The 13,948-nt window shown below is 54.9% G+C and overlaps 3 protein-coding genes across 3 annotated transcripts; 2 read left to right on the top strand and 1 right to left on the bottom strand.

The window, feature by feature from the left end:
- Positions 1 to 88: 88 nt before the first annotated feature.
- Positions 89 to 963, top strand: CGCA056_v009983 (Uncharacterized protein; the record flags this gene model as incomplete). Its single annotated transcript, XM_037325230.1, has 3 exons — positions 89 to 227; positions 315 to 604; positions 703 to 963. 3 exons carry the CDS (start codon positions 89 to 91, stop codon positions 961 to 963), a joined length of 690 nt encoding a protein of 229 aa, XP_037177310.1.
- A 464-nt stretch (positions 964 to 1,427) lies between these two features.
- Positions 1,428 to 3,329, bottom strand: SAK (Serine/threonine-protein kinase PLK4; the record flags this gene model as incomplete). The annotated part of the gene is made up of 1 exon (XM_037325229.1): positions 1,428 to 3,329. The coding sequence occupies one exon, from the start codon at positions 3,327 to 3,329 to the stop codon at positions 1,428 to 1,430; it is 1,902 nt and encodes a 633-aa protein (XP_037177098.1).
- Positions 3,330 to 6,282: 2,953 nt separating this feature from the next.
- On the top strand, positions 6,283 to 7,563 carry CGCA056_v009981 (uncharacterized protein; the record flags this gene model as incomplete). The annotated part of the gene is made up of 1 exon (XM_037325228.1): positions 6,283 to 7,563. One exon carries the CDS (start codon positions 6,283 to 6,285, stop codon positions 7,561 to 7,563), a length of 1,281 nt encoding a protein of 426 aa, XP_037177308.1.
- Positions 7,564 to 13,948: the final 6,385 nt, after the last annotated feature.

Genomic DNA, 13,948 nt, shown 5'->3' with positions numbered 1-13,948 from the left:
GCAAGATCTTGTCCCATCAACCGACCCGCTGAACAAACTTAACCTTCACCATCTCCACACGCAGATCAGCAGGACCCAAAAACAAAAAATGGCCCCCAAGACCCTCCTCCTCGCCCTCGGCGCCGCCAATCTGGCCGCCGCGCACTTCGGCCTCGCCTACCCCTCCTGGAGAGCCGACACGCTCAAGGGCACGAATGAGACGGGATATTCGCAGTGGCTGTACCCATGTACGTTCCCTCACCCACCTCCCCATCTCCGTCCCACCTCACCACAACACTCCTCCACATCAACAGCAGTGCTAACACACCCAAAAGGCGCCGGCGTCCCCTACGGCACCGGCAACGTCACCGACTGGCCCCTCGACGGCGGCTCCCTCGAGCTCGACCTGCACCACGACTGGACCTACGTCTTCATCAACCTCGGGATCGAGGCCGACGGCAACGTGACCACGCACAACATCACGCTGACCCCGCAGTTCTGGAACGCCACCGGCAGCGGCGTGCTCTGCGTCGAGAAGCTCAACCTCACGACGCCCGCGAAGGAGGGGCAGAAGGGGAGTATCCAGGTGGTGACGGTGGGCGACGCCGGGGCTGGTCTTTACAACGTGAGTTATCCCCTGTTTTCCACGTTTCCCCCGGGTTTTGGTGCTTTTGAAACTGGAGAACTGGGAGGGGGAGAACATGAGCTGACGATGGAGTATAGTGCGCCGACATCCGGTTTACTGCCAACGCGACCACGCTCCCCTCGGACCAGTGCAAGACGGAGGGCGTGGAGGTGTACACCGTCAAGGAGCAGAGCGCCAACGGCACCGTCGAGGAGGGCAGCGGCAGCGGGAACAGCAGCGGCAACTCGACCTCCGGTGGCGGCGGCAGCAGTGGCGCAGCGGGACGCGGCTCGCACGCGGTCGCGCTGACGTCCATCGTCGGTCTGAGCATGGCCTTCGTCTTTGGGATGAGTTTGTAAGGTTGTGATGCGACGGAGCAAGGGGAGAAAAGTGTGACGTGATAAGGGGGAACATCACGAGAGAGCACGAGGAATGTGTTGTGTTGTGTTATGTGCGTGGGCGTGTGTGTGTGTGTGACGACCCTTTCTAATGTACATGAGTTGTATGCCTTGATACCAGCCCCTCCATCCGGCCACCGTGGCAAATAAAAACAAGGAGGAAATATCCTAATGATGCAGTATGCTGGTTGTAATATGGTATATGAGATGTGCGCAATAGTGTATGATGCAGAAAAATGCAAGTCTGGTTCACGTCAACGATGACAAAACCATGTAAGAATGACAACAACTTACTCAATGCAAAAGCCAACAAAGAAATGAAAACAAATGCCCAACATCAGTGGTATCTCTCGCAAAACATCCATCTCGTCAAACATAAAAAAGACACAGGTATTAAATCCAATGCAAAAACAAACCTCACATCATCACCTCTTGACAGCGCTCTGCTCCACAAGGAACAGCTCCCTCATCACCCGCGCCATCGTGATCCTCTGGCTCGGCAGCGGGATCAGCATATCACTCACCAGCCTCTCCAGCCTGTCGCGCGGGTACAGCTTCTCCCGCGCCTGCGCGACCTCGCTCAGCCAGATGTACATCATGTCCACCGCCGCGCAGGGCGGCCGCGTGCCCATCGGCGGCGCCGCCATCGTCCGGTTCACGTCCGCGATCATCCAGTACAGCGGGCGCCCGCCCACCTGCGCGCCGCCCTTGCGGCTGCGCGCGTCCGGGAACGGGATCTTGCCCAGCACGTACAGCATCGTCACCCCCAGCGCCCACACGTCCGACGGCGGCCCGCGGAGTTTCTTGCCGATGAACTCGGGCGGGATGTAGTACGGCGTGCCGCCAGTCGTCACAGGCCCGGAGGTGTGCGTGGAGAGGCCAAAGTCGCAGAGGACGGCGCCGCGCGAGGGCGAGTAGAGGATGTTGGCGGGCTTGATGTCGTTGTGCACGAGGGACTTGCTGTGCAGGTAGTGCAGCGCGCCGGCGATGTCGCGCAGGATGGCGAAGGCGTCGGCGCGCGTGCCGGTGAAGGAGTGGTCCAAATGATTGCGCCAGACGCCCTTGGCGGCGAGGTCTTTCGCGTCGACGTGCTCCATGTAGAGGGAGAGGTACCGCGCGTCGCCGCCGTAGAGCTTGACAATGGACTCGTGGCGCAGGTCGTCCTGGGACTGGTACTCGCGCAGCCACATGTCGGCCTGGCGGATGACGTTGCGCTCGTTGTTGTCCTGGGGCTTGGCGGCGGGGTTGGCCGCCGAAGGGGCGGAGCGGGTCTTGAGGACCTTGACGGTGACGATGCCGTCGGGCACGTTGGAGTGCTCGGCGGTGAAGACGGAGGAGAGCGCCGTGGAGGCGATCTGGTCGCGCTTGGTGACGGTGTACTCGTCGATCTCGCAGCCGCCGGGGATGGCGACGGTCTCGCGGGACTGCATGTCGAGCAGGGCGTGGCCGTTGGCGGGGACGAGCGCGCTGCTTGTGCCGGTGGTTGTTGTGGTTTTGGCTTCCGTGGGGAGGGGGAAGACGAGGGGTTTCGCGGCCGGGCGGAGGAACATGATGACGCCGTCTTCTTCGTCGGCGGTGCGCGGCTTCTTCTCGGAGCGCGCGGGGTCGGCGCCAGCGTCGAGGGTGAAGGAGCGCTTGCCGGAGGCGTTGAGGGCGTCTGAGCCCGAGCCGGAGTCTGGCTCTGATCTGAGGTCGGAGTCCTGCCTGAAGAACGCCGGGCGCTTCGCCAGCACTCTAAAGTCCAGGACGGACGTCTCGCGCACATTGATGCGCCATGTGCCTGGCGAGAGCGCCTTTGGCGTTCCGGGGTTGACCGTCCACCCGCAGCTCGAGGGCCCGTCGGATATCCTGGTCAGCGAGATGGGCACTTCCGAGCGGTTCAGCAGGATCTGGTTGTCACTCGCGGGGTCGTAGTACAGCTCGCACCACAGCGGCGGGCGGGGCGTGTTGTCGTCGTCGAGGCGTTCCGGGGGGATGCGCACGGAGAACTTGATGTCCTTGGAGGTCTGGGTGACGGCGAGGACCTTGTGCTGCGGCTCCTTCTCGGAGGCGACCTCGGCGCGCAGGGCGAGCCACTGGCAGTTGTAGTTGCCCGGGCTGACGGAGCGGCTGCGGGTGAGGGGCCTCACGAGGATGCGGATGCCCTGCTTGTGGTGGTGCTCTTCGACGCGGAGCTGGTCGAGGGGGACGGCGTCGGGCTGCGGCAGGTCGAGGGGCTCGTCGACGCGGATGCTGCCCAGGCGCCGGTCGATCTCGGTCTGGGAGAAGGGTTCCGTCTTTTCCTCCGAGGGCTCCTCCGAGCCAAGGGCCCGGCGGCGGTCGCCCATGAGAGACGGGGGAGAGGGGAGGGGGTGGGTGGTGGTTGGGAGGACGACGACGATGGCGGCGGAGGCTCTAGCCGTCGTCGTGGTCCATGCGTTGCGCGCGGATGACGGGATGCGGTTACAATAGACTCGGAGGGGACTCACTCAGTCGCACACGGACTGTGGACGGGTTGGAGCGAAGGGGAGTTTGCCTGCGTACGTGTGTGCAGTGGCGGCAAAGGCAAGCAAGGTAAGGTGGGTTAGGTAGTGTAGGAATGGCCGGGATGGGATTGGATTGAGAGTGAGTAAGATGTGGTCTGTCCGGGGATAGTCGGCCAGGCAGACGGGCTGAGGCTTGGTAAGGCGGTTGCGCAAGCAGGGTGAGCGTTGTGAGATTTTATGTCGTCTTCGTCTTCTGCTGCGGGAGAAGTGGGATCAGACCGTGGGTTCCGTGACGCTTTCGTTGGGTCTGAGGAAGAGTTGCGATGATGCGGGAGGATGAATGAGGAAAGGGAAAAGAAAAAAGGCGAGGGGAGTAGAAGAGAGAGACAGTGGATTTGAGGCACAAATGCAGGAACAGCACGGAATTAAGAGCCGCCAGGGCACAGCCAACAATGAGGGCGCGAGGAGAGGCAGGTCGGCGGAGAGCAGCAGAGACTGGACGTCAGATGAACAGATGGACAGATGAGCCCAAAGTCAACCAGCGGGAAACCAGCGATAAGTCAGTGACTGACTGCCTGACTGATGGACTGAGTGACGGGTGGGATTGGGAGAGACAGTAGACTGGGGGGATGAACGGGAACGGTGTGTGCAACGGGGACGGGACGGGGAGGGACCTTGGGACCTTATGGAGGGCCTGCTGATGGAGTCTCAGCCTCAAGTAGTTTTAATCGGCCGATACGCAGTAGGTACAGAGTAGAGCAGAGAGTGACTGACGGAGAGTCCTGACTAGCAGAGAGCTACTAACCGATGGGCACGGTGAGATTGTGGTGAGTTGCGCAAGTCAGTAGGACGGCACAGCAGTCTTGAATGTTTCTGTTTCGTCTCCCGATGGCCGGGGAACAAGAGACAGATATGCTCTGAGTGTGTTCAGTGCTCAAAGTGAGATCTGGCACAGATGTGTTGAGAAAGAGAAACGCGACAGCTTTCAGTGCAGTTGTGGAAGAAAAAGAGTCATCGAACCCTGTGGAAGAACAGACACGGGTGCCTGGCCTTGTGTACTTTCTTGGGGAGAGGGGGGAAAGGACGGATGCCAACTGGATGATCTCGCAGTGCGCTTCAGCCCTGGTTGATGGGGTCAATGGGGATCACAAAGTACCCTGGTGCGCATCTTCCGCGTGGAGTGACTTTGGCATGGGCAGAGCAACATGACTTTCGGGCGTCAGATAGGCAAAACGGCAGCTGTGCTGACGATGCCCAGCCACAATCAGCGCCTCTCCAACGGCCTCACGGATGGAGATGAGAGGGCTCCAACTCGGAGATCAGAGAGTGTGCTAACACGGCGTAAGCACTGGCAGCCGGGACGAGGGACAGTTGGTCTGCAGGTCTGCAGTGCCGGACGGTTCCCTGGCAGTTGACCAGAGCCTGACCCAGGTTCGATATGGAGGCAAAGTCACTTGACTTTGGTGTCTTTCGTTTCTTCACGGGTCGGCATCCGTGTGGGAAGAGGTGGAAACACAGAGACAGCGGGCCGTCGTGACTGGGACAGCCGTGGAAGGAGATTTGTCTTTATGAAGAGAGTGTCTGTCTGTCGCAAGATTCAACGCTGGTATCGATCAGGCTGGGCGGGTGTGTGAGATCTGGGCGAAGACAATGACGAACAGTTGAACTGTGATGAATCCAGATGAGCGTTGGATGAGCGTCGATGAGTGAGTGTGAGCCAACGGCCAGCATTGCCAGCCGGTGTGCTAAAAGAGTCATGCGGCATGATTGGCTCGTCTAGCGAGGAAGATGACTGAGCCTCCTTCCATCCATTCCTTCCGGTCAAGGTCTCTCCTCCCTCTTTCCTTTTCTTTCTTCATCTTCAAGCCCTGTTCAATGCCAATTCAGGCTGCGCTTCAGGCTCTCTCAACCTGCAGCCGGCGACTTCCACCACTGGAAAAGTCCGAAAAGCCTGGCCTGGCCGGGCAGTCACCCATCACCAGTCAGTCACCTCACCCGTTCCTGCCTGCTCCCAATGGAAAAAACAGTCGTCTCGTGGCTTCGGTGGGTGGAGACACTTTGACACTTGCAGCCAATAGCGCAGCCTCCCATTGGCTGTTGGTCAAACGCCATGCCACCCTGCATACCGCCCCCCTCCTCCCATTGGTTTACTTTTAGATACCCACAAGTCCGACAGGGTCCCATTGGCTCGCTAAGGTGGCGGAGCCTGAGATTGCAGGGCTAAGCAGCACCATTGTGGCTCTCGTGTCCCGATTCTGGGAGGCGCGACAGGGGTCCCTGCACCTGTTAGGGCCCCCCGCTAGCCCCAACATGGCGCTAGCGCTGCCTGGCCCTGCCCGTTCCCGTCATTTCTGCATTCCTCTCCGGCCGCACGTGACTTTTTCGCGATGTTTTGAGTCGGCCTGATGTTCGTCCGACTCTGGCTTCACCACATTGCGTCCCGGCACCCCCCCGACCAACTCATTCCCGCACTCCTCGGTGTCTCCACGCACTGAAACTGTCCATTGTCATCACCATCGAGCCCAGTCAACCCAGCACAACCTGCGCCTGCGCTCCTCGACCCAAATCGATACTTACTCTCCGGACAAACCGCCAAAATGATTCCCATCACCCGCACTCTCGTCTAGATGCCTCTCATGTCGTCAGTCAAAGCCCACAAGAAACCAAGTACACCGAACCGAAGCCCACGGCCTCCCCCCGACTCTTCACCCCATCACCCTCCGCCCTCCTAACCACTGCATCAACCCCCCGACTCCGACTCGCCCTCTCCACGCGAATCGATCTTCATCTCCTTCCGCCATTACGCCACAGTAACATGGACGAACCGTGTCAATCATGGCCTTTTTGGAAGTTTGGGATGAAGAGAGATGACCTCTCCACCAAGCTGCAAGACCAGTACAACACCATCCCTTCTAGCATCCAGGACCCTGACGCCTTCCACCACGATGTCTACGAAATCTCCCGTCTCGCCGATACCGCCGACGAATTCCACCGTCTCATGCGCGATCGCAAGGAACAGCGCCTGAAGGAGCTCAACGCGTCGCTTGACCTCGCTGCAGTCGAGATCATTGCCAGCCCCAAGCTCGTCGGCACCGCTCAGTGGTCCCACGCCCTGCAGCTCTTCCGCACGCGTTCCCTCGACTCCCTTGTGCGCCTCTTCTCCAGCTACCTCCCCGACGACTATTCTAGTCATCAAGGCTACTACTCGGCCTCGTCCACCGGCTCTTCTTTCAGCGATCGGTGCAGCGTCCGCACGGCGAGCACCAACCTGAGCAGCCTCGACGAGGACGGCGGCCCTACCTTGTTTCACGATGACGACGAAAAGCCTGTTATGACGCATGAACCCTTGTCTATTTCCACCTCCATCTCGTCTTCTGCTACTACTACGGAGCTCCCTCCCTCCCCTCGCTCCATGACCATGCAGTCCGAAATCTCTGCATCCTCCCCCATCGACATCGACCACGATGAATACGTCCTCCACAACCTCACTCCCGCGCGAACATTATCGTTCTCAGGATCAGAGTCCGGCAGATTCGCAGGAAGGGTCTTGCAGTGTCTCGACGACGAGGAGGAAGATACCTCCCAGTCCGAAGACCCCGACTCCCTGACGACGTCGGTCTCCGACCTCGAGAACCGTTCGACGCGCGAGTCCACCGTGGAGGAAGAGCAACAGCTCGATTGCCATTACTACCCGGAACACGCGGTCGACGACGAAGACGACTGCGACGATGAGTTCCCCACCACCCAACTACCCTTTGACGTCTTCGACGATGATGTGATGGAGTCCTCAGAGACCCCGACGCCGAAGCCGGAGACGTCCTGCATGCCACCCGCGGCGTCTTACCTCGACAGCAAAACATACTCTTCGCTTCGCTCGATACCCACATCTTCTTTTCGCAGTTCCTCACCAAAGATACCCCACCACCGCCGTCGTGACGCCAGCCCGGCAAAGACCAGCAGCAGTAGTAGCAGCACTATGATGAGTAGCAGGCGGAGTCCTGAAGAGGCGTCGAGCCGCATCCAGAAGCCGCAGCCCGACGCGATGCGCGGGGCGCGGGCCTTGGCGGCAAAATGGCGCAGGAGAGGGCTGGACTGAGAGAGTCATATTAAGTGCAGGGCGGCCTGCAGCGGCGTCGCTGTATATATGTCCTCCACCAAGTGTACATACCCACACTGTATCATGAGCTCGTAAATTTCCGTTTTCCGTTTTTACATGACTTCGTCTCCTGGCCGTGCTTCGGTATAAACTGATCATATGCGCAGCGCACAACTAACATGAATGTTTCGCATTTCTTTCGTTTTAGGGTGACCTAGGAATTCATATTAATATACCAGCACAGCTTCGCCCAGCCGATGCCGTACCGTATCCCGCGATCCGTTTGCGACGCCGCGTGCGCGCAACGTGCTATCCGTGACGGCGGGTTCGGGACGTTCGGGGCGACTGACCGTGTCAGGTGAGTTTGGTGGCTCAGCGTGTGGGTTATGTTTGTACCTCTTCCTTGGTTTGGTGGTGTCGAGTGACCTACCCGTGAGGCTCGTGAGGCTAGTGTCTTAAGGAAGAGGTATGACGTCAGGGGAGAAAAGAGGGATTAGTACCTATGAACGGTTAAGGGGAAGATACATACGGTTTGCCATGTGGTTTATTAGTGAAGGTTGCTATTTTTGTATTCTTTTTTGTGATGGTGGTGAGGTTGTCGCGACTTCACGATCTCGCCTGAGTAGGTAGGTGTTGGCGATGTTTGAATCAATGTGTATGATGAACTTCGCTTTGCATAATTAATGAGACGATGAACGTGAGATAACGCTATTCTAAATTTGAGTCTTGTGTGAACTGCATTTTCCATGCATGTATTGTCCCAATGATCTTCGTCAGACAGCCTGATCTGAGTCACCCGCGGTACATGTTCTTCTCAAGCACGCTTCTCCCTAAAGTCTGAGAACCACACCATACGCCGTCTTCGTCTGGAAGCCAAGCCTCACCGCTTCCCTCTCTCAAAGTCGGGTATTAAAGGCCTTCGCTGGACGTGAACGGTGAGCAGGAGATCGTGAGAAAAGCTGGGGGTGGGGGGGAAGGGGGTCTCACATGCTCCATCCACCTCAAGACGAAGACCACACTTAAGGCCACAGCTGCAGTTGGAATAGCCAAGAAAAGAGGCCATTTACAATGTGGGTTAGATGCTAAAGCATCAATGTTCATACCGAAGACGCTCTGCAAATAACGTCAGGTGTCAACATAATTGAAGCGTTGAGGAGGAATGACTTTCTTACCGAAACGAACATGAGCGGCAGGAAAATGAATTATTAAGTTATATAAGCAGATGAAACATACACAAGGCGAGTGGCTTACAGTGATCCAGCTAAGGCGCTTCATACTCATGTTGTTCAATCTTGCCATTTGCACTTCTGCAATTGAAGTGAGATTGAACTCCTTCTTATGGTTAATATAGGCCCGTCAAAGACTGACGAGCGGCTTACCAGCTGTACAAGACTCTGAGACATTTCTTTCAGACCATGAAGCTATCTCCGTTGGAATTCATGTAGCTCCCTTATCCTCTCACGAAAGGATTCAATGTCCAACTTTCCTATTTCGGGCATATCCTTTGGAAAGACGGGCTTGCCGGAATTGGAAAACTGATCATGAGGCTCAGTTGATCTCCAAAATAAATCGAGGAAATCCTGCGGCTCAGCGATTTGCTTGTTACAGACTTCGTCTACTTCATCCCAGAGTAGTGAATCCTTCAAGAGGGCCTGAATCAGTTTACTATCTAGGCCTCGAGCGATGAGTAAACTCATACACTGTAACCCGTGAGCCTAAATCCTGTCCTTTAGCAAAGGCTTGGCTTACCATTTTTGACAGGTGTGCTTGTGCTGACTCAAATGTCTGCTTCCACTCGCTCTCCAATTCTTCCATCAGTGGGAGGAAAAAATCAAAGACACGAGGGGGTTCCTGTGCGTATTCGGAAGTGGTAAAAAAGGCTTTGTGTTCCAGTAGGGTATCTGGAGCACTGGGAGCTTCGCTTTTCGTCAGGATCCATAGAAGGCCATGAGTCTTTGGGATGTCGACTATTTTCGGAATAGAATAAGTCTTGGGACCGGCCGTTGATCTTGATGCGGCTACATGTAGCTTGACGGAATTGGTGGTGAAGCGGCATTCAACGAAACCACAATATATTAGCAGACGAGCTTTATCGAGACCTAGTACTTACAATCCTCTTTAGAAGACTGTGACAGACGAGCTTTTGTGTTCATGGTCCAATCATGGAGCTTCCATAGCCGTCTCAGCTCTCCTCTTGAAGACTGAACCCAGACTCTTTCCCACAAGCAGCAACGATAGCCAGTCTTTTGCGACCCAAGGAGTTGTCCGTTCGCGAGAAGACTAGCGAAAAGGCGTCAGCGGTAGATCATCAAAAACTTTATCCTAGCAACATCAATATTCGCTTGGCGTTGATGTCGTTTACCAAAAAGTCTTCTTCACCTTCGCTCATCATGTCTTCCTTGAGGCCGAGAGGGTAATTTCTGTTCTTGAAGTCCGTCTGTGATATCTCCCTTATAACGGGAGATGAGTCAAAAGATATCTCGAGATGCTCTCCAGGACTGGAATAGCAAGATTTCAACTCGGACGCCTTTGTTGAAGATAGGAAGACCGATCCTTTCAGGGGAAGAAGTTCATTCGCGACCTTCTGGTGCCCATTTCGAACCGCGAGTTCAAAAGGATAATAGCCGTCAAGATCTCGTTTGTCCGCAAAAGCCCCTCTGGCGAGAAGTTTCATCACGATGTCCTTGCTACCTCCGCTTGATGCAGCATGAATGGCACTTTCATATTGTCCCCCTTCAGCATTGACATTTGCCCCGTTGCGAAGGATCTCTTCCACAACTGCTGCGTTCTCTCCCACAACGGCCGCTTGAAGTGCATTTCCATACTCACCTCCTGGGAAATTGACATCTGCCCCTTCAGCGATAAGCCTTTTTACGACGCCCATGTGTCCTCCCTGCGCGGCAGCCTGGAGGGCATTCGCGTATAGACTACCGACTTCTGACTTTTCGACACACGTCACTCTCTTGAGGATCTCTGTTACAATTTCCAGATGTCCTTCTTGAGCAGCAACCAGAAGAGCCATTTTACACTGGCGTGGCAACTCAGTCTCTGACTGTTCGTCAAGAATCTCTATCACTGTCTCCGTCTCACCATCCCGCACATTCCAGTAGAGATCTCTCCCTGTACCATATGTCATCGTTACGAACAAGCATAAGAATCTGTTTCGTAGACGCCATGCCCGTCGACGCATTTTGTTGAACGGATCCATCGCAGGATTCAAAAGAGCTGGACAGGTGATATCAAAGACGTCGAAATGTTGTTCCTATGCTTGCTTAGTCATATACATAAAAAAGAATCTGCACGTCCAGCACACCTGAGTTGAAGAAGATAATCTGCAAGTGAAGAAGGTGTGGTTATCAGGGTACTAAAGTATGTCTCTCAGAGACCAGCAACTGACTCTGAAGGCCCAGGGCTGTCAGACGTGAATGAGACGTCAATGGAACAAAGAAATGGAGGATAAAGTAGTCCATCTTGGAGGCAGTTTACGGTCGACATGCGGCATCTTTCTGATAAAAGAGAGAGCCAGCCAGCCTTGGCCATGCTGTGAAACAGAATATCAAACACGTCACCTTGCAGATCAGCTGAGAAGCTGCATAGCGAAGCCTTTCGCCGAATTCCAATTTCTATGCCTCCAATTAAACGACGAGTAGTAAACACACAGCCTATTGCAGTGCCACTCTGAGATCATTCAGCTCAGCCATGGTCTCAAACTCCCTGCATGGCTTACTACATTTATTATGCAACACAGCCCCGCAGCGGTGAGTGAATCGGCTTAGGTGCAGAGGAAAGTCATTCGACACCGTCACATTCGTACCTCGACGTAGCCCATCGCCGCCCTCGCCAATTCTGTCCGTCACTTTCGTCCTCGCAGTTCCGCTATTGCTACGATAATCGGAGCTGTATAAACCATCTCACCTTTTTAGGGGAGAAGGATCCCATTGGCGGGAATTTGCCCCTTACATTTAACTCTATTAATTCCTCGCGGCCGAGAAGTCCGATGAACACGATCTGCAAAGAAACTTTGCCGGGAAGGTGTGCGGAGTGGGATACCGCCATTGGGCTTTACAGCATTTGCGATTCACCCATGCCAGGCTGTGGTCGCATCTCGTAGCGCAACTGACTTGGTAGCTTAATTGGCTCAGTCGCTTTTCAAAACTCCCCTGCGCTACGGGAAGAAAAGGCTGCGATTTCAGCAAAATTTGTCCTCCAAGACACACAGCTGGACTAGTTGGTCTCACGTGACTTTTTGGGCCGCTTCGGTGTATTTTGTAACTTATCTGCCGGCCGGCCGGTTTTCTCTGCCCCCGGAGGCCGTGTGTCACGGGCCATTCCTCCGGCACCCGACTGATGTCTTGGGGCTTGAGTTCGTGGGTTTCCACGGCTCCGGTGTTTCGATGAGCCTGGCCAATTATATCATTATCCTCGGGACGCAGCTTGGGTGACCCGGATACCTGGGAATTTGCATGGATCTGTAGTATTCAGATGCCTGTTTCCGGGATGTCTGCCTCGACCACTCAACCGTGAAGTGGGATGATAGCTGGTGACGTATTTTGGACGATGCGAGAACGAACGAAACAAGCCAGCCTTGGGCTTACAGAGAAATTAGGCTGATATCTTGCGGAAACACGACGAAATGAAGACATCTACGCAAGACCTGGTAACGCTGCCTTGGCCATACAAGGACCAAAGACAAAGAATAGAGTCGCACTGGATTAGTAATCGGCTCGTCAACAAAGTCGTCAGTAACATGAAGGCGACTATTTACGTCACGCGTGGGATAGAACCGGTTAAATATCGCTGACGAGAAGGCAACAGGGAGTAGGGTACAAGACGCAAAAGGCGTGAGATGGTACCCTTGTGGTTGCCAGGTACACCCGATGAACGTCCCGAATTGCTCTCCGGATACGCTCACCTGCATGGTCGATCTCCCGCCGTCGTAGACATCCATTTTATAGTAAGAAGATGGGCGCTTTCACACACTCCTACTCAGTTTCAGATCAATTTACCTCGTGGGTTTAGGTAGACAACCTTCCTCGGACAACAAAACAGAGTCTTGAAGTATTTGTCACTGTGGAAGCAAGCCGACGGGGCGAGTCACATTCAGAAGATGGCGAGAGATCTGTGAGTTTTGGTTGTGCCTCAACGTCAATATCCCACAGGCGAAGACAGAAAACCGGGAGGGTTCACGAATGGTCCTCGGCCACCGATGCTCGTTCAGGACATTGCCGAAGCAGTCATCTGCCCTCGAGGGGTCAAAGACACAGGCATACGGTTTGAACAACGCGATAGAGTAAACTACACAGAATATGGAACAAAACAAAAGACACGGAATTGGGCTGAAGGCAATCTTTTTGGACATTGTCGTCTCCGTTTGGGAAATTTGGCCAGCAGGTCTATGCAAGCAGTGAACTGAAGGGCCAGCAATCACGGACTTCTCAACTCCGCACCACGCGGCAATCCCGTCGGCTATCACTCCTCATTTGATAATATGCTTCGGGGACCTTTTCAGCTGAACTAATCCTGACTACGAAAACGTTACAACATCAAGAATTAGCTAGCCCGTCTTTCAATGTCTCTACCTTGTAGTCTCAAAATGAAGGAAAGCTCGTCGGAGGACCGCCGCCAAGAAAGTGCTCTTGGTGACCGTTTTGGGATATGTTGAAAAATTTAAATCAGCTAGGGAAGTTGTGGCAACTTGATTTTCCGCACGATTTATGATTTGTCGTGCCGTTCCTGAGAGAACATCCTTTCCCAGACTACGGCACGTGTTCGGAGATTATTAATATTTCCCGATGCCGCGGGCCGCCGACAGAATGCAACCCACTATCGACTCTATTCTGACCCTCGTTCTGCATCGGTAAAAGTGGTGTACTGTTTGAAGGCCATGCAAGGCACATGCACCATCGAGTTTGACGCAAGTTCAGAAGGTAATGACAGAATTGCAGGTTTGAGATAGACATCATGGTTCAAGGTACGGTTACATGGCTGGAGTCTCGGCAGGGCAATCTTATCCTAGATGTACTGACGACGATCGCTTTCCAGGGCATCCGGGCCTTTGCCCCGGGAAACCGCAAGGTTTGTGTCTTATCACACACCGTGGGCGGTGTTCAACCTCAAGATTTAGCGTGTGGGAAGAGGCAGGGGTAAAATTAGATTAGCTTCGACTGTCGATAGCGACTCCGAAGCCGCGTTGGTAACTCAAATTGATCGGCTCCGACTTGAGGGCCTGTGGGCATTGTGAGAATACCAGTATTCGCCATAGTGGGGCGTGGTGTTTGTTCACTTCTACACGCACAGAAACAAACGAGCGGGTGACTCCGGCACGAGAGTTTTGTTTCAGCCGAAGGTTGGACGTTCATTTGGCGCCCACAGGGCTGGGCTGGCA

The sequence above is a fragment of the Colletotrichum aenigma genome, assembly GCF_013390185.1.
Source record: "Colletotrichum aenigma strain Cg56 chromosome Unknown KSG_Cg56_contig06, whole genome shotgun sequence".
Taxonomy (NCBI): domain Eukaryota; kingdom Fungi; phylum Ascomycota; class Sordariomycetes; order Glomerellales; family Glomerellaceae; genus Colletotrichum; species Colletotrichum aenigma.
The sequence above is the reverse complement of the archived record's forward strand: the minus strand, read 5'-3'. Positions and strand labels throughout refer to the sequence as shown.